The sequence below is a fragment of the Hypanus sabinus genome, chromosome 5 (assembly GCF_030144855.1).
Source record: "Hypanus sabinus isolate sHypSab1 chromosome 5, sHypSab1.hap1, whole genome shotgun sequence".
NCBI classification, from domain to species: Eukaryota; Metazoa; Chordata; class Chondrichthyes; order Myliobatiformes; family Dasyatidae; genus Hypanus; species Hypanus sabinus.
In genome coordinates this window covers 12,653,683-12,678,255 of record NC_082710.1, presented here as the reverse complement: position 1 = coordinate 12,678,255, position 24,573 = coordinate 12,653,683, and the positions used below count along the sequence as shown (strand labels likewise).

The 24,573-nt window shown below is 41.0% G+C and overlaps 1 protein-coding gene across 8 annotated transcripts in view; it reads left to right on the top strand.

Annotated features, from left to right (window-relative positions):
* LOC132393927 (single-stranded DNA-binding protein 2) overlaps positions 1-24,573 on the top strand; it is a 319,942-nt gene that overhangs the window by 255,232 nt on the left and 40,137 nt on the right. For all 8 annotated transcript variants that reach the window (XM_059969374.1, XM_059969375.1, XM_059969377.1 and 5 more), the window contains 2 exons: positions 14,259-14,307; positions 16,662-16,697. In XM_059969374.1, the coding sequence (XP_059825357.1) occupies positions 14,259-14,307; positions 16,662-16,697 (85 nt within the window). The remainder of the gene's footprint in view (positions 1-14,258; positions 14,308-16,661; positions 16,698-24,573) is intronic.

The following is a 24,573-nucleotide window of genomic DNA, read 5'->3' as shown; positions in this document are numbered from 1 at the left end:
AATGGAGATTACTGCATAGCTAAAAACAGATATTGTGCATGTAATTTGTTTAAAATGGGGAACATTTTGGATAGTTGTTCATCCTCGGTTGAACTCAGGCAAAGTTATGCCTAACAAACTTGTTCAGTGAAGTGCAGTTCAAGATTTGAAACAGCCTTAAGGGTTAAATTTTTATAGCTTTAACAAAGTAAAGGCCCATTGCAGTATTGAATTGTGTGCAGTAACTTTATTGTTATTGTGCCATTATATTGTCAAATTTTCAGAAATAGAGTTTTGTAAATATGTTTTCTGAGGTTCTTAACCTTAGGTTCTTAACCTTATTGCGTGTAACCACATTTCTTGCATTAATTGTATATCTAACACTGGTAAGTGGGATTTTATTCATCTACCATGGTGGCTAATGCAGTACTTTTCATCACCAGCTGTAAGATTGGGATTCGATTCTCACCACTGTCTATAAGGAGTTTGTACATTCTCGCCATGACCGTGTGGGTTTCTTCTAGCTGCTCTGATTTCCTCCTACATTCCAAAGGTTAGGGTTAAGAAATTGTGGGCATGCTCTTTTGGAAGCATAGTGACTCTTGCAGCACAATCCTTGCTGATTTGATTTGGCATGTACAATACATTTCACTGTATGTTTCAATGTACATGTGATAAATAAACCTAATCCTAATCTTAGTAGAGCGGTTAACCCTGTGGACAGGTCAGAAGCTGCTCATCAACTTCACTGAAGGCAAACTTAACTGTGGGCTCATTAATTTTTCATGGGGATTAATATCATGTCAAATAGCCAGCAAACATCATAAACACAAAAGACTCTGCAGTCGCTGGAAATCCAGAGCAATACACATAAAATGCTGGCTGGACTCATCAGGTCAGGCAGCACCTATGGAAATGAAATCCTGAATCAGCGTTTCAGGATGAGACCTTGCATCATTTCTGGATAGGAATGGGGAAGATGCTGGAATAAGAAGGTGGATGGAGGGTAAGGAGGACATGCTAGAAGGTGGTAGGTGAAGCTAGGTGGGTGGGGAAGGTAAAGGGCTGTGGAAAGAATCTGATAGGAAAGGAGAGTGGACTGTAGGAAGAAGGAGGGACACCAGAGCGAGGTGACAGGCAGGTGAGGAGAAGGGATAAGAAGCCAGAATGAAGAATTAAAGAAGGAAGGAAGGGGAGGAGAAAAAAAATTACTGAAAGTTGGAGTAACTGATGTTCATGCATTCAGGTTGGAGGCTACCTAGATGGAATATGAGGTGCTGCTCCTCCAACCTGAGAATGGCTTCATCATGGCAGAAGAGGTGCTACAGATGACATGTTAGAACGGGAATACAAATAGGAATTAAAATGGTTGGCCACCAGGAAATTCACTTTTTGCAGATGGAGCGGAATTACTCGAAAAAGCAGTCTCCCAATCCATGTCAGGTCTCATCAATGTACCGGATGCCACATTGGGAGTGCTGGATACAGTAGCGGACTCAATACATTCATAGTTGAAGTGTTGCCTCACCTGGAAAGACCATTTAGGCCATGAACTGAGTTGAGGGAGGAGGTGAAGTGGGCAGATGTAGCATTTTTGCTGCTAGCAGAGATAAGTGCCAGGAGAGAGATTATTGGGAATGGATGAATGGACTGAGGATTTGACCATAGATCAGAAGACATAGGAGCAGAACTAGGCCATTCAGCCCATTGAGTCTGCTCCACCACTGCATCATGGCTGATTTATTATCTTTCTCAAACCCATTCTCCTAACCTCTCCCAGTAATCTTTGACACCCTTACAAGTCAAAAACCTATCAGCTACCACTTTAGGTATACCCATTGGCTTGGCCTCTAAAGGCCGACTGTGGCAATGAATTCCACAGATTCACCATTTTTGTTCTAAATGGACGTGTTTCTATTCTGAGGCTGCACTCTCTGGTTCTGGACTTCCCCACAACTGGATGGTCTAGTCTACCACAGGTAGAGCCCTCCCCACCATTGAGCAGATCTATATGGAGCTTCCAGGAAAGCAGCATCTATCATCAAGGACTCCCACCACCCAGACCATGCTGTCTTCTCACTGCTACCATCAGGAAGGAGATACAGAAGCCTCAGAATCCACACCACCAGGTTCAGGAAGTCATTACCCCTCAGTTATTAAGCTCTTGAACCAGAGGGGATAACTTCACTTATCCCATCACAATTTATGGACTCACTTCAATGACTCCCTATTTATTGCTTATTTGTTTATTTATTTAGTCTTTGTATAGTTTGTTGTCTTTTGCACATTGGTTGTCTGTGGGTGTAGTCTTTTATTGATTCTGTTGTGTTCCTTTGATTTTATTGGGCATGCCTGCAAGAAAATAAATCTCAGGGTTATATGTGGTGATATACATGTACTTCGATAAAAAATTTACTTTGAACTTTGAATCACTAAGGGAGTGATCCCGGTGGGTGGGGAGAGGGGAGGTAAAGAGGGTGGTGGGGTCCCATTGAAGATGGCAGAAGTTGGTAGAATGGTGTATTGGATGTGGAGGCTGAAGAGTAGATGAAGACGAGAGGAGCTCTATTCCCATTAAGGCGGCGGGAGGGCAGCATCAATGGTGGAGGAAGGGAGGAAGGAAGAGGGCAAGGCTGATGTTCTCGAAAGAAAGCCTCACCCAGGGAGCAGTTGTGGTAGAGACAAAGGAGCCTATGGAACATGGGCATCTGTAGAAGTTTGTCAAGATTTTAGATGACATGCTGAATCTGTACAAACTTCTAGGAAAGTAAAATTGCACCATGCCTTTGTCATTGCACTTACATGCTGGTCCAAGAATAGATCCTCTGAAAGGATAACATCAAGGAATTTAAAGTTACTGACCCTCCCAATCTCTGATCCCCAAATGAGGACTGATTGATGGACCTGTGGTTTCCTCCTCCTGTGGTCAATAATTAGCTCTTCAATTTTACTGATACTGAATGGTTGTTGTAGCACCATTTGACCATATTTTCAACCTCGCTCCTATATGCCGATTTATCACCAGCTTTGATTTGGCCAACAGCAGTGATCTTCTCAGCATTTAAATATGGCATAGAAGCTGTACTTTGCCTCACAGTCATACTTATAAAGCGAGTCGGTTCCCTCAAATATTTAAGAGGCATCGAGACAAGCACTTGAATCTCCAAACCATGGAAGGCTACGGACCACATGCTGATAACTGGGATTAATATAGATAGGACTTGATGGCTGGCATGGACATGGTTGATCAAAGGCTTGTGTCTGTGCTGTTAACTCTGGCCCAATGTACTCTACCTATACTGAAATGAAGTATATGCTGAGGAGCTCCTGTTTAAAACCTTTTCATTAAATTGATGATCAAAAAAGCTCTGCAAAATGAAGAAACTGCATGTATTGCCTTTCAAGAAGATAGTAGAGGTGTGACGCATAGTATCACAAAACAATATGAAATAAGTAGATTTATTGTGATGCTAATTTGTTCTTTGATGTTTATCCACTTTTGAAGAGTGCTCAAATACAGCTATTTAAAACACATACCGTGCAATTAACTAGCATTTTCCCAAGAGACAGGGACAAACTTTTATGTTTTACTGGCAAACCTCTTCAACGCAGCTATTCACTAATGGTCCAAGAATATTAACACATATTCTCTGTATATTGTGCACACACAATTACAATAAGCTATTTTGAGGTGTTTTCTAAGTTTGCACCACCAACAGGAAGTCTAGTCCAGCACACCCACAAATTGTTTGTGTGTGTGTGTGGCAATCAACCTAAACTCAGAAATCCCTGGCATTCCTTACCTTAATGGTTTACATTGTTATTTACAGTTCAAGTGGTTCTTATCCAAAATCTGAAATTTTTTGAGTGCTTTCATGATGTCACAAATGAAAATTGAACAAGATGCTGAGAAGGTGTCCAGGCAATGTGTAGGTTTCTGAGCACCACAGATGGTTCTGAGAGTGTGTAATGAACAGAATTTAATGAAAAATAGAAAATCACTGCATGAGGCAAAAAGTGAAGATCTCAATCATGTGTCATCAGCGTCAGAGTGAACAGTATACCGATCGTGAAACAGGCAAAGCTTTATCACGACGGAACTGAAAATTGAAGGTAATTGTGGATCTTCAACAGGCTGGTTGCAGAAATTTAAGAAAAGACACAGCATTACAATTTTTATTGAGTCTGCTTATCATGAAAGTCTAAAACCAGAACAGGTCAATGATGCTGATTATTTTTATACCTTACATAACGGCATTAAATTTTTAATATGTCACTGATGAAAATCTAACATCCCAACAAGCCTACAATGTTGATTCCTTTTATATCTTACATAAAACCTAAAAAAGGTAAAATACAAATATGTGTACTGTAACCTTTTAAGCAAAGCATGGCATCGGAGGTGGAGACTGAAAACTTGCCATTGTTTGTTCAACAGCTGATTCAGGTATTTTGCTAAGGTGCTGCTTTTGTTACCCTGCACACACTATATTTCCATTATATTAATAGTATGTAATAGTTTATACTGTTAAGTACATATGTGTGACAAACAAGTGCAAAACAAACTGCTTACTCATAGTACATAAATTTAGGATCAGAAATGATGGTAATACCAAGCTATTTCATCATATATTCCAAAATTCAAAACATTTCCAGCCCCAAACATTTCAGATACAGGGTACTCCACCAGTATTGGAGGGGGTAGACTGGCTTTGGACCACATGTGTGATCGCTGTGCTGCCAGAGAGGGGAGAGGCTGCTGCTGTGCCCAGAAAAAGTTGCCCAGGTTTTCTGAGTTATAAATATGGACTTGGAATTTTTTTCAGTCTTTATATATTTTTTATATTCTGAATTTTTCACCCAATCTTACTCACTTTTTTTTCTTGTGTGGGGAGTGAGACTGGGTGGAGGGTGTTGATGATCCTGTTCTGCTTAAGTTTTTTTTTGTGTGTGAGGTGAGGGAGGATTTGGGGTCGATAATCGTGCTGCTGTTCTTCTTCTTGGTTTTGTGGCTATCTGGAGAAAAAGAATTTTGGAGTTTTATACTTGGATGATAAATGAATCTTTGAACCTTTTTAAGCTTATAAATGCGAATGCTTTTGTTTAATCATTTAAGTAACCCTGAAGAACATATTTCTATGGAATTTAGTTCACAAAATAAATGTGGTTTGGAAAAAGAAACTGGAAAAGGCCACTAAAAGTAAATCGGCATTGGGATATTTTGAATCATGACTGTTTTTATTGGTTTATTCTACTTAAAGTTGTAAAGAGTGGAGTGACATTTGCAATCTTCCAGTCCTCTGGGACCTTACCAGAATCATATGATTCTTGAAAGATCATAACCAATGTATCTGAACTCATGTAGACCATCTGAACCAGTTGACTTACCCACCTTAAGCCCTTTGAATTTGCCTAGTACTTTCTCCCTTTGTAATAGCAATGGCACTCACTCTTGTTCCCTGACACTCATGGACCTCTGGCACACTACTTGTGTATTCCACAGTGAAGACTGATACAAGGTTCTTATTAAGTTCATCTGCCATTTCTATGTTCCCCATTCATTTATTTCTACCTCCAAATTTTTCTCATAAATTAATAAGAATTATAGAGCAGGCAACTAGATACAGAGTAATCACTACCAGTCATAACTAATGCCTTGTTTCTTTTGTTACTTAATGTAGAACCTCTCCCCTCTCAATCTCTGTCCCCGCTCCCTCTCTCCCCGCTCTCTCTCTCTCCCCCGCTCTGTCACTCTCCACCCCTGCTCTCTCCCCTCCCCGGTTCTCTCTCCCCCCCCCCCACTCTCTCTGACTCCCGCCACCCACTGCTTCCCCTCCCTCCTCCCTTTTTTGTAACTAACTACGTTCTGTAACATAGTCAGTCCTCTGGCAACGTGATTAAACTTGCTAAATGCCGCATGCATCAATCTTCATAAAATGTATCTCATGTGCCATCTTATTAGTGCTTGTGAAAATGCAAGTATTTAACTTGTAGGGGTAAGAAACCTGCTCTCCAGTTGCCCAGCTCAGGAAATTGTACCATTGTACTCACCTTATTATCTGTGGAATTTGGAAATGTAGTAATATATGAGCTGAATAATGACAGAACTGAAAAATGGCATAGACAATGGGATGAGCAGCAGACATTTGGTAGATTATCTTTAATGCAGCAAATTATGTTGTGCTACATGTAGATAAGAAGAATTTTGAGAGGCAATATGAACTAAGTGGCATAAATTTCAGGAGATTTGGGAACTAAGACCAGGGTATATGACACAGTGATGTCTGCTTAAAAAAAAATTAAAATAAATAAAAGGAAGTTTTTAAAAACTTTTCTAACCTCTTTTGAGACCTGTGTCTGTTTCTAGGGATCGTGGATTAATAAGGATGCCAAGACCCAGAAAATTAAGACCAGAATATTATAGAGTCATTGAGCACTATAGAAACAGATCCTTCGGCGCATCTAAAACATGTCCAACTGTTATTCCATTGACACACAACTGAACCATAGCCCTCCATACTACTCCCATCCATGTACTTGTTCAAATTTCTCTTGTATTGAAATCAAACCCACACTCCGTGTTTCTGCTGGCAGCTCATTCCACACCCTCACCACCCTCTGAGAGAATTTTCCCTTCATGTTCACTTTTCACCCTTAACCCATGACATCACCCAACCTCAGTGGATAAAGCTTGCTTGCATTATACACTACACTATACTAACAATCATTATACCCCTCATCATTTTGTATACCTCTGTCAAATCTCCCCTCATTCTACTATGTTCCACAGAACGAAGTCCTAACCTATTCAACCTTTCCCTATAATTCAGCTCAAGTCCTGGCAACATCCTTGTAAATTTGCTTATTGTAACATTTCTTATGTGTTGCACAGTACTGCTGGTGCAAAACAATAAATTTCCCAGCTTATATCAGTGATGTTAAAACTGTCTGATTCTGATTTCCTTGTTCTACCCCAATGAACTGTGTGAGGATTTGATCTCTATGAACAGTATGCAAGATAAGCTCTTCTCTCTAATCATGATACATAAGAAAATAAGTTAATTCCAATTCCACCCCATCTTTAATATGCAATATAATGAGCACAATAGACTGCCTAAGGAAGAAGTCAAACCTAGTTCCTGGTCCTGTGACATTGACTGAATGAACGATTCCATTTCTGGTCATGCACTAGTTAGTTCATTTCCACTTACATAATGGAAGCCTGCCAGTCCATAAGAGTGCATTGTTCCACTCTGAACATATGCGAAGCCTGCAGCTCTGACAATACCATCTTCATACATTTCAGCTGGTCTCTACCAACATTCCCACTAAGGTGTGTGCACACATTTCTTTCGCTACTAGTGCACAAAGGAATTTAAACTGCGCACTAAAGGTTGTCACCCTCCACTTCATTTCCATGTTAAGTATATTTCAGGATTTTACACAATCACATGTCCTTTTCCTGTTTCTGATGCATGTGGTGTTGACAACGTGGAGTTTGCAATGATTTGTTTGCAGATTTTAGGAATGGCTTATTTTTACTGTTTTTATTGGAAAAAGTAATTGATTCAGTATGTTGAATTTCAAAGAGGCAAAGGGAGTGAGCACGAAAGAATTGTTAGTTCATTTCATGAAACGGTAGAAACTACTACGCCAAAAGCTCATGAGGTCAGGAAAGTGCAGCTATGAAAAGTATTTATATACAATAAAGAAACTGGTGTTGCTTGTGTGTATTGTCGCAATGCAAACGTCACTGGAGAATTTGCAAGTGGGAAGTGGAATGATAGTTGGAAACTGTACTTTTTAAACCATCATTTAGCAAGCTAATCACATATGGACAATGTGCAAAAGCTCCAGTGAGAAAATCCTTCATTACCCGCTACAGGCCTGTTACATATGTTTTGTGGGAGTACAGATGAACAAGAACGAAAACGATCAAACCTAGAGGAGATCAAAGTTCTTATTGGTAGTGTTTTGCTAGCTGTTAAAATGAATAGCTGTATATATAAAATCCAGTGCACACATGTTGTCATTGGACAAAAAATTAAACAGCACAAGATTTTTGTGCACACTGGTCATTAAAAATTAGAGGGAACATTGGTCTTGACTCAAGGAGGAAACTGCTTTCTCCTTTACCTTAGACAAGAGCATTGTGGTTTTTTACATGCAGACATGGGCTGAAAATGGAAAGTGCACATTGATATGGAGTAACTTAGATTCAGAGTGACGGTGACCCTTGCTTCTGTTGTAAGAATGATTCAGGCACAGGTGCACGGCATGGTGAGGTGCCACATCTCTGATAGTTTGACCTGAAATGTTGACAAACTACAGAGTTTGCCTGACCCCCAGATTCCTCCAACACTTTGCACGTTGTGCAGGATCCATCTTCTGCAATCTCTCGTGTCTCTTCTTCTTTCTCTAAGTATTTTACCTCAAGATGACCATCCCCACTCAACGACATGTGAAATGATTATCACTTCTGCAACAACTTACTTACCTAAACCCTCATAAATATCTGAAACTTTCATTGCAATTGATCTTGTAAACCTATTTTCTAATTTTTCTTTTTAGTTTGCTTATCCAGTTTTTATACCCATGGTTTTCATGTTGTCAATTGATTGCATGCAATCTGCTTATTACCTGTAAAAACCCAAGCTTGGGAATTGGAATTCACCATTGATAACATTGCAGTGAGTATAATATCTCACAGAGCCAGTGATTGTAATTAGGGTTCAATTCCCAATGTACATGTAACAATCAAAGCTAATAATAAATAGTGCAGTTTTCTGTTACCGTGCCAGTGTAAGACTGGTTAAAGTTGAGATTTAAAGCGATCTGTGTGTCTTTTTACATGTCACCAAAGGCCAGGAGGCAGATGCAGCAATTAGGAAGACAAATGGTCTGTTGGACATGATTATCTACTATCCTGGCAACACTGCCCCTAGAGTACTGTGTACATTTTTGATTTCCTTAGCTAAGAAATGATACACTTACCTTCATATAGACAACAGCAAGATTCATTAGAGTGGTTCCAGAAATGACAGTTTTGTCAGAAGTGAAGAATTAACAGCTTTAGAAATTAGGTTTATTTGTCAGATGGACATCAAAGCATTGAAACGTATAGTGAATGTGTTATTTGTGTCAATGACAGCACAGTCCATGGATGTGCTAGGGGCAGCCCACAAGTGTCACCGCGCTTCCAGCGCTAACATCACATGCCCACAACTTACTAACTCTATAAAAAAGGGGGAAATCTCATTTGAGTCTGAGATGAGCAGAAATTGCTTCTTACAAAAGGCAGACATTTTGAGTTCTCCATCTCAGAATACTCTGGAGAGTCAGTCGTTGTGTTCATTCAAAATAGGGGTCAATTAGATTGGTGGACATACAGGGAACCGAGGGATAGAGAAGTAGTGCAGGAAACTGGAATCAGGATGATCAGCCATAGTCTTGACAAATGCTAAAACTGGCTTGAAAGATTATAAGCCAATCCTAGTAAAAGTTAGCTTCATTTTTCATGTATATCAAAACACACAGTGAAGTGCATCATTTGCATCAGATCAGATTAGCAAGGATTGTGCTGAGCAGCCAACTATCAGGGATGATGTCAGAGCAGCAATGGCTGGAGTTCCTGAGAACAATTTGGAAGGTGCAGAATAGATGTATTCCAAAGATGAAGAGGTATTCTAAAGGAAGGATGAGGCAACTGTGGCTAACGAGGGGCGTCAAAGTCAGCATGAAAGCAAAAGAGAGGGCATATAATAGAACAAGAAGACCAACAGAAGGCAACTAAGAAAACCATAAAGAGAAAAAAAGATGAAATACGAAAATAAGCTAGCCAATAATATCAAAGAGGTTACCAAAAGTTTTTTTTTCAGATATATAAAGAATAAAAGAGAGGCAAGAGTGGATGATGCACCACTGAAAAATGACACTGTAGTAATGGGATCAAAGAAATAGTGAAGAAACTTAGTAAGTATTTTCTGTTAGTCTTCACTGTAGAAGACACTAGCAGTATACCAGAAAATTCAGCAGTGTCAGGGGGCAGAAGTGGGTGTAGTTGCTATTGCTAAGAAGATGCTTGGAAAGCTGAAAGGTCTGAAGGTAGATAAGTTACCTGGGGCAGATGGACTACATCCCAAGGTTCTGAACAAAGTGGCTGAAGAGACTGTGGAGGCATTAGTAGTGTTTTTTTCAAGAATCACTAGATTTTGGAATGGTTCCAAACAACTGGAAAATTGCAAAAATCACTCCACTCTTTAAGAAGGGAAGGAGGCATAAGAAAGGAAATTGTAAGCTAGTTAGTCTGACTTGACTTTAGAGGTTGGGAGGATGTTGGAGTCCATTATTAAGGATGAGGTTTTCGGGTTCTTGGAGGCACATGATAAAGAAAGCCAAAAACAGCATGGTTCCTTTAAAGGGAGTCTGCCTGACAAATCTTTGGGAATTCTTTGAGGAATTAACAAGCGCGATGGACAAAGGAGAGTCAGTGGATATTATTTACTTGGATTTTTAGAAGACCTTTGACAAGGTGCCATTGAGAACCTGCTTAACAAGAGCCCATGGCTTTACCGGAAAAATACTAGTATGGATAGAAAATTGGCTGGCTGGCAGGAGAGAAAGAACGGGAATAAAGAGAGACTATTCTAGTTGTCTGCTGGTGACTCGTGGTGTTCCAGAGGGTTCATTATTGGGACTGTTTCTTTTCACAGTATATGTTAACAATTTGGATAATGGAACTCATGGCTTTGTGGTCAAATTTGCAGGGAGACTACAGAAGGGCTGATTAGATTGGGAGAATGAACAAATTGAATATAGTGTAGGGAATTGCATGGCCATGTACTTTGGTAGAAAAAATAAGGGCATAGACTATTCTGCAAGTGAGGAGAAAATTCATAAATCAGTGGTGCAAAGAGACTTGGGAGTCCTTGTGCAGGAATCCCTAAAGATTAACTTACAGGTTGAGTCGGTGGTGAGGAAGGCAAATGCAATCTTAGCATTCATTTCAAGAGGACTGGAATACAAGAGCAAAGATGTGATTGACGCTTTATAAGGCATTGGTCAGACTTCATTTGGAGTATTGTGAGCAGTTTTGAGGCCCTTATCTAAGAAAAGATTTGCTGACATTGGAGAATGATTCTGGGAATGAAAGAATTAACATATGAGGAGTGTTTGAGGGCTCTGGAACTGTACTTACTGGAGTTTAGAAGAATGAGGGGGAACTCATTGAAACCGATCGAATACTAAAAGGCCTGGGTAGAGTGCATGTGGAGGTGATGTTTCCTATAGTGAGCGAGTCTAGGACCAGAGGGCTCAACTTAGAATAGAAAGATTTACATTTAGAACAGTGGTGAGAAAGAATTTCTTTAGCCAGATGGTGATGAATCTGTGGAATTCATTGCCACAGACACCTGTGGAGGCCTATATTGAGTATATTTAAAGTGGAGGTTGATTAGTTCGTGGTTAGTCAAGGCATCAAAGGTTGCAGATGAATGGGGCTTAGAGGGATAATAAATCAGCCATGATGGAATAGCGGAACAGACTCAAATGGCTGAGTGGCCTAATTCTGCTCCTATGTCTTATAGTCACAAGTATTGCCGCACTTGCCTCAATGTTGCATGTTCACAGCTCACTAACCTTGACCTTACGTCTTTTGGAATCTGGGAGGCAACTGGAGCATGCTGAGGGAGAACGTATTAACAGTACAAACACCTTACAGACAGCAATGGCAATTCAACCCTGATTGCTATCACTGGCACTGTAAAACTTTACAACAACTGCTATACTACCCTCCTGCTGCACTACCTTGTGGCACTTCACATAAAAGTCTACTGTGGTGGTGCAGAGGGAATGTGATGCTCTCATGTATAAGGGCCCTCCCTCCACCTTGTGTGTATGGATCTGGTCCGTTCCCTTTGCAGGGGGTATCCCTAAGCCACTGCAAGGTGTGGGCTGGATACAGGGCCCATTACCACTGTATAAAACTTGCAATAGAAGCAACAGATCTGTTTCACAAGACGGTGACACTTGAAAGGGTCTCTAGTGAATTATTTGACATAACATTGAAGAGTGTCGCTGGGAGACTAATTGTGTTAACATTGATGTGACAGTGTGTATCCTGTAATTGGCATCACATTTCTGAGCTGCGTACATTGTACTCTTGGTATTTCTGTGTGTTCATAACAAGAACGGGATGTTTGGAACAAAAGATTCAGATCCTGCCAGTGGAAATGAAGGGTGCCTGAACTATGACCAATGGTCCTATAATTTAGATATTAAAAATGTGAGCAAATGGGTTCAATTTCTAAGCATAACCTGTACCGTGCTTACCCCTAAAGTCAATGCATTTAACCTGTACCTTACACACTTCATATTTAAATATTCAACAAGGCTGGTTTACTATTTGATTTGCCATTTTTTTTTTGTCTCTAGAATCTGTGTTTATTGTTGTGCTTTTTAAAAACTTTATGAATCACAACCTATGTCCGATGGGACAAATCATAAACTCGAGATTCTGCAGATGTTAAAATCCAGAGCAACACATACAAAAATGCTGGATCTTAATGATTGGGGTCTTTGATGATTTCCTTATGGCTGCACTCCATGTAAATGTGCTCAGTGGTAGGGAGGGCTTTGGCTGTGACAGACTGGACTCTATCACTTTCTGTAGTCTTTTCTGTTCCTTGGCATTGGTGTTTCTATGCCATGCTGTGATCCAACCTTCTATAGAAGTTTTTGAAAGCTTTAGAATTCAACTGCAACAGAAGTATGATTAATATTGGGACAATTCAATCGGTTTATCAATAATTGGGATTGGTTTTGATGAGCAAATTTTCATGGAAGTTGCATTTTTGTAAAAAAGCTATTGAGTACTGATAATAGAATAGTTTAATTTTTCATAATAAAAGAAATTCTGCAAATGGTGGAAATTTATAGAAATGCAGAAAAAGTGCTGGAGGAACTCAGCCGGTCAGGCAGTATCTATGGAGAGATATTAACAGTAAACATTCTGGGTCCAGTTCTGATGAAGCGTCTCAACCTGAAATGTCCACTGTTAATATCCCTCCGTAGATACTGCGTGACCTGCTGAGATCCTCCAGCATTTTGTATATGATACTCTGATGCAATAAAACAAGTTTCAGAACATTGAATTATATATCACCTTATAAAATAAGAGTGAAGTTTTTAAAAGGTGCTTACATATTGCACCAGGATGGCTCTACCTTGTGTGACATGGACACTTTGCACTAGGGTGGTTTTGGTGGGGTGGCTGTACCCTGTGTGACATGGACACTTTGCACTAGGGTGGTTTTGGTGGGGTGGCTGTACCCTGTGTGACATGGACACTTTGCACTAGGGTGGTTTTGGTGGGGTGGCTGTACCCTGTGTGACATGGACACTTTGCACTAGGGTGGTTTTGGTGGGGTGGCTGTACCCTGTGTGACATGGACACTTTGCACCAGGGTGGTTTTGGTGGGGTGGCTGTACCCTGTGTGACATGGACACTTTGTACCAGGGTGGTTTTGGTGGGGTGGCTGTACTCTGTGTGACATGGACACTTTGCACCAGGGTGGTATTGGTGGGGTGGCTGTACCCTGTGTGACATGGACACTTTGCACTAGGGTGGTTTTGGTGGGGTGGCTGTACCCTGTGTGACATGGACACTTTGCACTAGGGTGGTTTTGGTGGGGTGGCTGTACTCTGTGTGACATGGACACTTTGTACCAGGGTGGTTTTGGTGGGGTGGCTGTACCCTGTGTGACATGGACACTTTGTACCAGGGTGGTTTTGGTGGGGTGGCTGTACTCTGTGTGACATGGACACTTTGTACCAGGGTGGTTTTGGTGGGGTGGCTGTACTCTGTGTGACATGGACACTTTGCACCAGGGTGGTTTTGGTGGGGTGGCTGTACCCTGTGTGACATGGACACTTTGCACTAGGGTGGTTTTGGTGGGGTGGCTGTACTCTGTGTGACATGGACACTTTGTACCAGGGTGGTTTTGGTGGGGTGGCTGTACCCTGTGTGACATGGACACTTTGTACCAGGGTGGTTTTGGTGGGGTGGCTGTACCCTGTGTGACATGGACACTTTGCACCAGGGTGGTATTGGTGGGGTGGCTGTACTCTGTGTGACATGGACACTTTGCACTAGGGTGGTATTGGTGGGGTGGCTGTACCCTGTGTGACATGGATTGTCAGTTGCATGGATTGCATGTTATGGAATGCCAAAAGTTGTTAGTTGCTTGAATTAAAACTCCATCTTTCACTGTTTGTTACAGGGGTCCCGGAGGTGGTCGACCGTGGCCCAATCCCCCTAATGCGAACTCAGTAAGTATAATGCATGTGACCCACGCACAGCAACACAGCAAGAAATAATCCTGTGCAGTTATATGTTCAGCTAGTATGCATACATTGAAAGATGTTCACAGACTACTTGTTCAAGTCAGGTCTTTTTTTATTGTCATTTCAACCATAAACTGCTGGTACAGTACACAGTAAAAATGAAACAACGTTCCTCCAGGACCATGGTGCTACATGAAACAACACAAAACTACACTAGACTATGTGAGACAACTCAAGGCTACACTAGACTACGTAAAGTGCAGGGCAGTACAATAACTAATAAACAAGATGATAGGCACAGTAGAGGACAAATTTCAATATAATAATAAATGCTGTAGATGTCAGTCTAGACTCTGGGTATTGAGGAGTCTGATGGCTTGGGGAAAGAAACTGTTGCACAGTCTGTCATGAGAGCCGAAATGCTTCAGTACCTTTTGCCAGACGGCAGGAGGAAGGAGAGTTTGTATGAGGGGTGCGTGGGGTCCTTCATAACACTGTTTGCTTTGAGGGTGCAGTGTGTGGTGTAAATGTCTGTAATGGCGGGAAGAGAGACCCCGATGATCTTCTCAGCTGACCTCACTATCTGCTGCAGGGTCTTGCCATCCTTTTACATTTGCAGTAATTATTCAGAATTAAAAACAATGAACTTCTATGGGCATTGAAATATAATGGAATGCAGTAAAGAATGGAATCTGACTTATAAGACCATAAGACATTGGAGCTGAATTAAGCCATTCGTGCCATCAAGTCTGCTCCTCCATTCCATCATGGCTGATTTATTCTACCCCTCAAACCTATTCTCCTGCCTTCTACCCATAACCTTTAATGCCCATTCTAACCAAGAACCCATCAACCTCTGCTTTCAATATACTCAACGCCCCAACATCCACAGTGGTTAGTTTCACAGATTCATCACCCATTGGCTAAAGAAATGTCTCTTCATCTCTGTTCTAAGGAGAGGTTCTATTTTTTCATCATCTACTTTTGGTAGTTTTTGGCTCTGGCAATTAGACACTGATTTTTTACTATTAATATCATCATTGTTGACATTTAGTTTTAGATCAGCTGAAGAAAATATGAACTTTATATGCTTATTGAGATGCAGCGCAGAATAAGCCTTTCAAGCTGCACTGCCTAGCAGTCTCCCGATTTAATTCTAGCCTAATCATGGGACAATTAACCTAGAAACCTTTACATCTTTGGACTGTGTTCAGTTTGCTGTAGAAGTTACTGTATGAAGCAACGCACCTCAGTGTTGTGACTTTGCTTTCTACCTTGGATGGTTCTCAGTATTATTACTGTAATGCCATTAACCCAGATGAGAGGTGCAACGTGACAGCTGATAGTTTTGGTGAATGATGCAGTCACGATCACTTGTAAAACTGCTGGTTTCACCTAGTATTATATATGAATCACTTCTAAAGTAATTGGTAAGTTCCTGTTTGTAATGTGATGTAAAGAAGAATATTTCCTTCTTCATCTACCAATTGCACATTAAACAGGTTGTATATATAAAACTGTGCACAAATAAACATAATGAAGATTGGTAACTAACTCTCAATATGAGAATTCAATTCATTATCATGGCCAGATGCTTTGAGATTAGCTGTTTTGTAGAGCAGTTCAATGCAAAGACATTAAAAGCTATAAATTACCAAAATAAAGGAATAATGAAGTAGTGTTCATTGGTTCATGCACCATTCAGAAATCTGATGGCAGAGAAGAAGAACTTGTTCCTAAAACTTGAAGCTCCTCTCTGATGGTAGTAATGAGAAGAGGCCATGTCCTGTATGGTGGTGGTGGAGAAACTCCTCCCAATGTCTCTTTAGTAATTTATTACCTTAGCTTTATGTCACAGATTTTGTGTCCTTTCACAGGATATCAAGGATTCCATGTAGTTGAGACTTCAGAATCAATTTCTGAATAAAATTCAAATATAGAAGATTGATAATAATGAACGTAGAACGTAACAACACTGGAAAAGCTCTTCATCCCACAAAGTTGTGCCATTCTTTTAACCTACTCTGTTAATCTAACACTTCCCTCCTGCATAACCCTCCATTTTTCTATCATCCATGTACCTATCTAAAAGTCTCTTAAATGTCTGTAATGTATCTGCCTCTATCACCATCCCTGGCAGCGCAATCCATGCACCCATCAATCTGTGTGTAAAAAGAAAAAACACTTACCTCAGGCATCTCCCCTATACTTTAATCACCTTAAAATTATGCCCCTTTAAAGGCTTTAAATTATTTGTGATTTCTCATTTATGTTCTGATTCGGGCATTTTCCATCTTGGTAAAGGGAGCAAGGGTATCTGACAGTTATTTTTGTTACAGATACCATATTCATCAGCGTCGCCTGGCAACTATGTGGTGAGTTGTATTTTACTTTCCTTTGTGCTTTATGTTGCGTTGTTCAAACACAAAACTAATGTGCTAGAAGACCAGTCATACAGTGTATATGACTGGAAAGTGCACATCCAATTGGTGTTTGGTAGTTTTGACTGGCATCCAAGTTACATAAATTGCTACCCATTAGTAAATCGGTAATCATTCTGGTAAAATAGCTCCAAGCACAGCTATGTATCAATTTACAGTGAGGAATTGCCTTTGATGTTAAACAAGAGATATAACATTGTTAGCTTTGTGTATATCTAAATTTGAAAGAAATAGAATAAAATCAGATGGAATTATCAAGTTCACTGGAAGCTGATAACACTTTGCACTTGCTTTAAGTGTGGTTTGGCAGTGAGAAGATCTGAATTTATGTTAGGCATTAAAATGTACTCCATTTCTAATTGCTGGTTGTTCATTATAGTGAATTTATTTAACTAGAGAAGCAGCATGGAACAGGCCCTTCTAAGCCAACAAACTGCACTGCCCAGTGACCTACCTATTTAATGCTAATCTTATCACAGGACAATTTACAATAATCAATTAACCTACTGACCAGTTTGTCTTTGGACTGTGGGAGGAGGCTGGAGAACATACGAACTCAGACAGTGCTAGAATTGAACTCTGAACTCCAATACCCTGAGCTGTAGTAGTATCATGCTAATCACTATGGCCCTGCAGTGCCCAAGCTCTTGAATTCATTACAATTGAATTGACTTTATTTCTTACACCCTTCACATACATGAGGAGTAAAAATCTTTTCATTACATCTCTATCTAAATGTGCAATCATCGTAATTTAAAATAAATAGAATAGTCATGTAACATAGTACAGCCAAATCAGCATAAATTCATCAGTCTGATGGCCTGGTGGAAGAAGCTGTCCTGGAGCCTGTTTGCTGCGATACTGTTTCCCGGAAGGTAGCAGCTGGAAAAGATTGTGGTTGGGGTGACTCAGGTCCCCAGTGATCCTACGGGCCCTTTTTTACAAACCTGTCCTTGTAAATGTACTGAATCATGAGAAGTTCACAACTACAGATGCGCTGGGTTGTCCGCAGCACTCTCTGCAGAGTCCCGCGATTAAGTGAGGTACAATTCTCATACCAGGTAGTAATGCAGCCAGTCAGGATGCTGTCAGTTATGACCTTGTAGAAAGTTCTTAGAATTTGGGGGCCCATACCAAACTTCCTCAACCGCCTGAGATGAAAGAGGTGCTATTGTACCTTTTTCACCACACAGCTGGTATGTACAGACCACATGAGGTCCTCAGTGATGTGGATGCTGAGGAACTTAAAGCTGTTTACCCTCTCAACCCCAGATCCATTGATGTCAATAGGGGTTACCCGTCTCCATTCCTCCTGTAATCCACAACCAGCTCCTTTGTTTGTGTGAAATTGAGGGAGAGGTTTTTTGTCTTGATACCACTGTCACTGACTTCTTCCATGTAGGCCACCCCATTATTTTTTGAGATAAGGCCAATCAATGTAGTGTTCTCGGCAAATTTAATTAGTAAATTAGAGCTGTGGGTAGCGACACAGTCATGGGTATACAGGGAGTAAAGGAGGGGATTTAGTACACAGCCCTGAGGGGCTCCTGTAGGGAGAGTCAGAGAATTGGAGGTGAGTGAGCCCACTCTTACCACCTGCTAGCAATCTAACAGAAAGTCCAGTTTCCAGCTGCACAAGGCCGAGGTCTCTGAGCTTCTTGTTAAGCCTGGATGGAACAATGGTGTTGACTGCTGAACTGTAGTCCAAGAACAGCATTCTCACAGAAGCATCAATAATTCTGAACACTAGGGAAGTTCTTTATAACAACATAAAACATACTGATGAATGCCTTGTGGAACTGGTATTTACCTACAGTATGTAAAGGTGTGCCTGTGCAGGACTTAGCTATATGCAGGTGAATCTTTCATGGTGCTTGAATTGGCTGGTATTTACCCAGGAGAATGTGCTCATGAGTACTGCACCAGAGTGTTAGTCCATACTTTTTTCTCTTTTTACTGTGCTTTACTATTCTGGAATGCTATTTAGATTATCGTGTGGATAGTCAGAGGATTTTTCCCAGGACTGAAATGCTTGCCACAAGAGGACACAGGTTTAAGGTGCTGGGGAGTAGGTACAGAGGAGATGTCAGGGGTAAGTTTTTTACTGAGAGAGTGGTGAGTGCGTGTAATGGGCTGCCAGCAATGGTGGTGGATGTGGATATGATAGGGTCTTCTAAGAGTCTTTTGGATAGGTACATGGAGCTTAGTAAAATAGAGGGCTATGGGGAAGTCTAGTAATTTCTAAGGTATGGACATGTTCGGCACAACTTTGTGGGCTGAAGGGCCTGTATTGTGCTGTAGGTTTTCTATGCTTCTGAGCGCATAGTTGCTTTCAGTTTAGATCTATAAAATATGGTAAAGGCCTTTTGGCACACAGTATTCTACCAACCATTATAAATGTACTTGGCAATGAGATTAACCTATCTCTCCTCCACATTCCATACCCCTCCATTTTTTTTTACATCCATGTACCTATCTTAGAGTCTCTTAAAAGTCCCTGTGTATCAGCCTCCACCACCACCCCTGACAGTATATTTCAGGCATGAATCACTCTGAAAAAAACTATTGCTGACATCTCCTGTAAGCTTTCTTCCACTCTCCTTAAATGGTATCCACCATTGCTATTCTGAGAGAAAAAGATGCTGGCTGTCCATTCTGCCTCACGTGATGTTATGCACCTCTATCACGTTGCCTCTCATCTTCCTTCACTCCAAAGAAAAGAGCTGTCCTCGTAAGACATGCTCGCCGATTCCGGCAACATCTTGGTAAATTTCATTGGCACCCTCTCAAAACCTTCCACATTCTTCCTATAATAAGGAAACCAGAAATGAACACAATACTTCAAGTGATGTCTAACCAGAGTTTTATAGAGTTGTAATGTTAACCTCGTGACTCTAGAACTCAATCCCCCAATTAATGAAAGCCAACATTATCATACACCTTCTTAACCAACCTATCAATTTGCACAGTATCTTTGAGCGATCTGTGGATGTGGATCTCACACTGCTAAGAATGCTGCCATTATCTTTGTACTCTGCTCTCAGTTTTGATTTTCCAAAGTGAATCACTTCATGCTTCTCAGGATTGAACTCCATCTACCACTTCTCAGCCCAGCTCTACATCCTGTCAATGTTCCAACAACCTTGTACACCATCCACAGCACCACCAACCTTCATGTCATCTGCTAATACTAGCCTACCCTTCCACTTCCTTAGTTAAGTCATTTATAAAATCACAAAGTAAAGATCCCTGTGGAGCACACTTTTCACCAATCTTCAAATTTTGTAGTAAATTTATTATCAAATTACATATACAGTCGGCCCTCCTTATTGGTTCTGAGACACCCCACGGATACCAAAAAACGGGATGCTCAAGTCCCTTATTCAACCTGTTTTGGTGCAGCGGTCACAGTGGAACCCCGGACTTTATTTAACATGTCTCAGTGCGGTGGATATTAGGACCCGGCACAGCTCTGAATCTGCTGCAGTGTTTCTGTTCACAAAAATAATCATGATCACGATTGAAAATAAGGTGGAAGTAATAAAGCAATCGAAAAGAGGTGAAACGCCGTTGGTCATTGGAAAAGCATTAGGCTACAGTCGGTCAACGATCGGAACAATTTTAATGGAGTATGTGAGAGGCCCTGCCCCGATGAAAGCTACAATTATTACTAAGCAATGCAGTGATTTAATTATGGAAATGCAAACATTGTTAAGTGTTTTATATGCATAGAAAGGTAAAGTATGTACTATATACTAAGAAAAACGCTTGACTAACTGACGCTAAATAATAGCAGATGTACCTGTTCTGACTTTATATCCGACTTAAAGACGGACTCAGGAATGGAACTCATTCATAAGCTGGGGACTGCCTGTACTTTTAAGTCATTTCTAGATTACTTATAATACCTAATACAATGTAAATGCTGTGTAACTAGTTGCTATATTGTATTGTTTAGGGAATAATGACAAGAAAAAATAGTCTCTACATGCTCAAACAACTTGTGCTAGAGGGTGAACTTCCGGGTTTTCCTGATCCATGGTTGGTTGAATCCGTGCATGCGGAATTCGCGGATAAGAAGGGCTGACTGTATGTCACCATACACAACCTTGAGATTCATTGTCTTGTGGACATAGTAGATCTATAGATAATAATTACAACAGAACCAATGAAAGACTGCAGCAACTTGGATGTTCACTCGTATTCTCCAGGCAGAATATGCTCCATCTACTACACTCTCTGTCTTCTGTGTGCCAGCCAATTCCAAATCTCTGGAATTTCAGCCCAATTTCTATGGATTCCATAGTTGACCACCAGTGCTGTCTTCTGATTTTTGGCATACTCATTATTTTATGCAGCATCACCCCTCGGTAATAGGGAAAGTGCTGCTCACATTGCGTTAAGTCCCTTTTAGGGCTGGCTGGCAAGATTGCAACTGTCAGGCAAAATGTCAGCAGCTTTGAGAAGTAACATATGTTGAGCCTGAGTTAGTGCAGAGTTAGACAGAGGAACACAAGATCCTGAGAAATGCATACAAAATGCTGAAGGAACTTGGCAGGTCAGGTAAAATATTAACCCACTTTGGAAATCTCTCAATGGAAGATAATTTTGTGTCTTTCTAAAAAGTATTAAAATATTTGAAAGAGAAATATTAAATGTTTTTTTGATGGCCACTGGTAAAGGAGCACTGTGCCTACTGGTTGGTTAGACCAGACTCCCCCATCCCAAGGAATTTCACGAAGAGAAAACAGAGTCTCATTAGGACAAATGTTTATCTGGTGAAGTGGTTTGATTTAGAGACCCAGGAATGAACAGCTCTGAAAGAAGGGCACTTGAACACTGTGATGTTTACTGTACCATCAGATTGTGGCAGTGCACACTGCTGCTGCTTATGGTCCATTGTGTCTCATGGATGCTGCCTGAAATGCTGAAGGAACTCAGCAGGTCAGGCAGCATCTATGGAGTGGAAAACACAGTCAATGTTTGGGGCTGAGATCCTTCCTCACGACTGGAAAGAAAAGGGGCCGGATCCAAAGTGAGAAGGTGGGGGAGGAGGAGAGGGATTACACTGGCACGTGATAGCTGAGACCGAATGAGAGGGAAGGGAGTTTGGTGAGGGGAAGGAGAATGAACTGTGAAGCCGGGAGAATATAGGTGAAAGGTAAAGGGTTGAAGAAGAAGGAATCTGATCGGAGAGGTTAGTGAACTATGGAAGGAAAGGAGGAATGACACCAGAATGTGGAGAAGCGAAGGGGTGAAAAGATAACCAGAACGAGGAATGGGAAAAGAGAAAAGGAGGAGGTGAGAGATATTATCGGAAGTTGGAAAAATCGATGTTCATGCTGTCAGATTGAAGGCTTTCCAGACAGAATATGAGGTGTTGGTCTTCCAACCTGAGTTTGGCCTGAATCTATTCTGACTTTGCTCTGCCTTTCTTAGCTCAGTTGTAATGTCAAGGGTGAACATGGTGAAGGGTGCCTTAATGGGAAGACAAGGCTTTATCTCCCAAAGGACTGTGCAGTGCTCACGAATACTATTGCTATACCGGATGCCTTGTGTTGGTTCACTCATTAGTTACACAGATCTGGTCTGACTGTAATGTCCCTTCAGGGTTTAGCCAGGTCAGTCAATGCTTTACTGAATCACTCTTGGTGATAAATGCAAAGCCCACACATACTGTCGTTATATTCAGGAAAAGCCCGATGCATTATGAAAGAAAAGGAGAAAAAAGAATTCCCTCTTTTATAATTCTATTAACATAATTGTATGTGCCAGAATGTTTACAGGAATGATAACAAGCAAAACAAATTGACGCCACCGCACAAGGAAAATTTTGTAACCAATAATGAAATGTTTGGAAATCAACAGACTTTAGAGAAGCACTTTAGAGAAGAAAGAGAGGTGGAGACATTTGGAAGGAATTCCAAATCCTAAGGCTTTGCTAACTGATGACATATCTGCTAACAGTGGAATAATTAGATAGAGAGTGTGAGGGATTCCAGAGTATGAGGATTTTAATAGAACAGAACAATACAGCACAGTATAGGCCCTTTGGCACATGTTGTTGTGTCAACCTACGCTCAGATCAATCTTACCCTTCCTTCTCAATAGCTCTTCATTATTCTTTCATCCATGTGTCTGTCTAAGAGTCTCTTATTTATTTAATTAATTAGGCTGCCAGAATAGCATAGTGGCTAGCAACACATATAACAGAGTTCAGAGTTCACTTCTAGCACCATCTGAGAGGACTTTCCCTGTGACTGTGTGGGTTTCCTCAGGGTGCTCCGGTTTGCTCCCACTCTCCAAAGTCACACGGGTTAGTCGATTAATTGGTCGTTGTAAATGGTCCTGTGATTATTATAGGGTTAAATAGGCTGGTTGCTAGGTGGTGTGGCTTGTTGGGCTGGAAGGGCCTGTTCCAAGCTATATCTGTAAATAAAATAAATAAATAAAATATATGTCCCAAGTGTATCTGCCTCTGCCACCACCTCTGGCAGAGTGTTCTGTGCACATGCTACTCTTTGTTTAAAAACTCAACTCTGACATTTGCTCCCTCTTCCACTATACTTCCCTGCAATCACATTAAAATTATGCCCCTTTGTATTAGTGAGGAAAATAGTGAGATCAAAAGTTGTTATTTCTCTCTGCCATAACAGGCTGACCATGTGGTGTACTATCTAGAGTGTAGAAGAATAGAACAGAAAGCCCTTAACTCCGAGTGGAGTCATCGGGATGGCCTCATGACGCCATTTTTTTTTAGCAGGATTTCTTATTCTTATGAGGCCAATTTGCTAGCTCGACGCTCAACCCAGCACAGATGGAAAGCGTGCAAGGGAGCCGGCTGGATTCAAACTCGAGCCTTCGCTCCGAAGTCCAGTGCTGATGCCACTACGCCACCAGCCAGCCATCTAGACTGTGGACTTCAGAATTTTTCTTTTATTTATACAGTTTTCAGACATTTTATTTATTTAGAGGAACAAGCCCTTCCAGCCCAACAAGTCATCCCATCCAACAACCCCGATTAAACCTGAGCCTGATCGTGGGACAATTTACACTGACCTATTAACCTACCAACTCATATACTTTTGGACTGTGGAAGGAAATCCAAGCACCCGAATGAATCCCACGTAGTCATGGGAAGAATGTACAAACTCGCTACAGACAACACCAAATTCAGAACAACCCGAGCTGTAATAATGTCGTTCTAACCACTGTGTTGCCAAGGCGTCCCAAATTGCTAATCCGTAGTTACCCCTTGAGAAGTTGATGACGACTGAGTGATTTGCTGGGCTATTTCAGCGATTGTAAGAATCTACCACATGAGGTAGGCCTGGAGTTTCAAATAGACCAGACCAGTACAGTAGGGCAGAGTTCTTCCCTTGTTGTACCAGATGGAATCGAGCGATAATCCAGTTGTTTTTGTGGACTTGGTACTAAGCCTAGTTCAAAGGTTAAGAGGTTCAATTTAATGTCAGAGAAATGTATACAATATACATCCTGAAATGCTTTTTCTTTGCAAAACATCCATGAAAACAGAGCAGTGCCCAAGAATGAACGACAGTTAAACGTGAGAACCCCAAAGGTCCCCCCTCCCGTGTGTAAGCAGTGGCGATCAACAATCCCTCTACCCCCACCAGCAAAACGAAAAGTGTACCTGCTACTGAGCACAAGCGTGAGCTAAACAATAGCAAAGACGTGGTCCTTGCAGTTACCTCAAAGACTATTGCAATTCATCTGACAATTCAGTAATCCAAAGGTTCTCTCACTCCCTGTCCCCCAGTTGTTTTTGTTCCAAGTTGTACGTTACTAA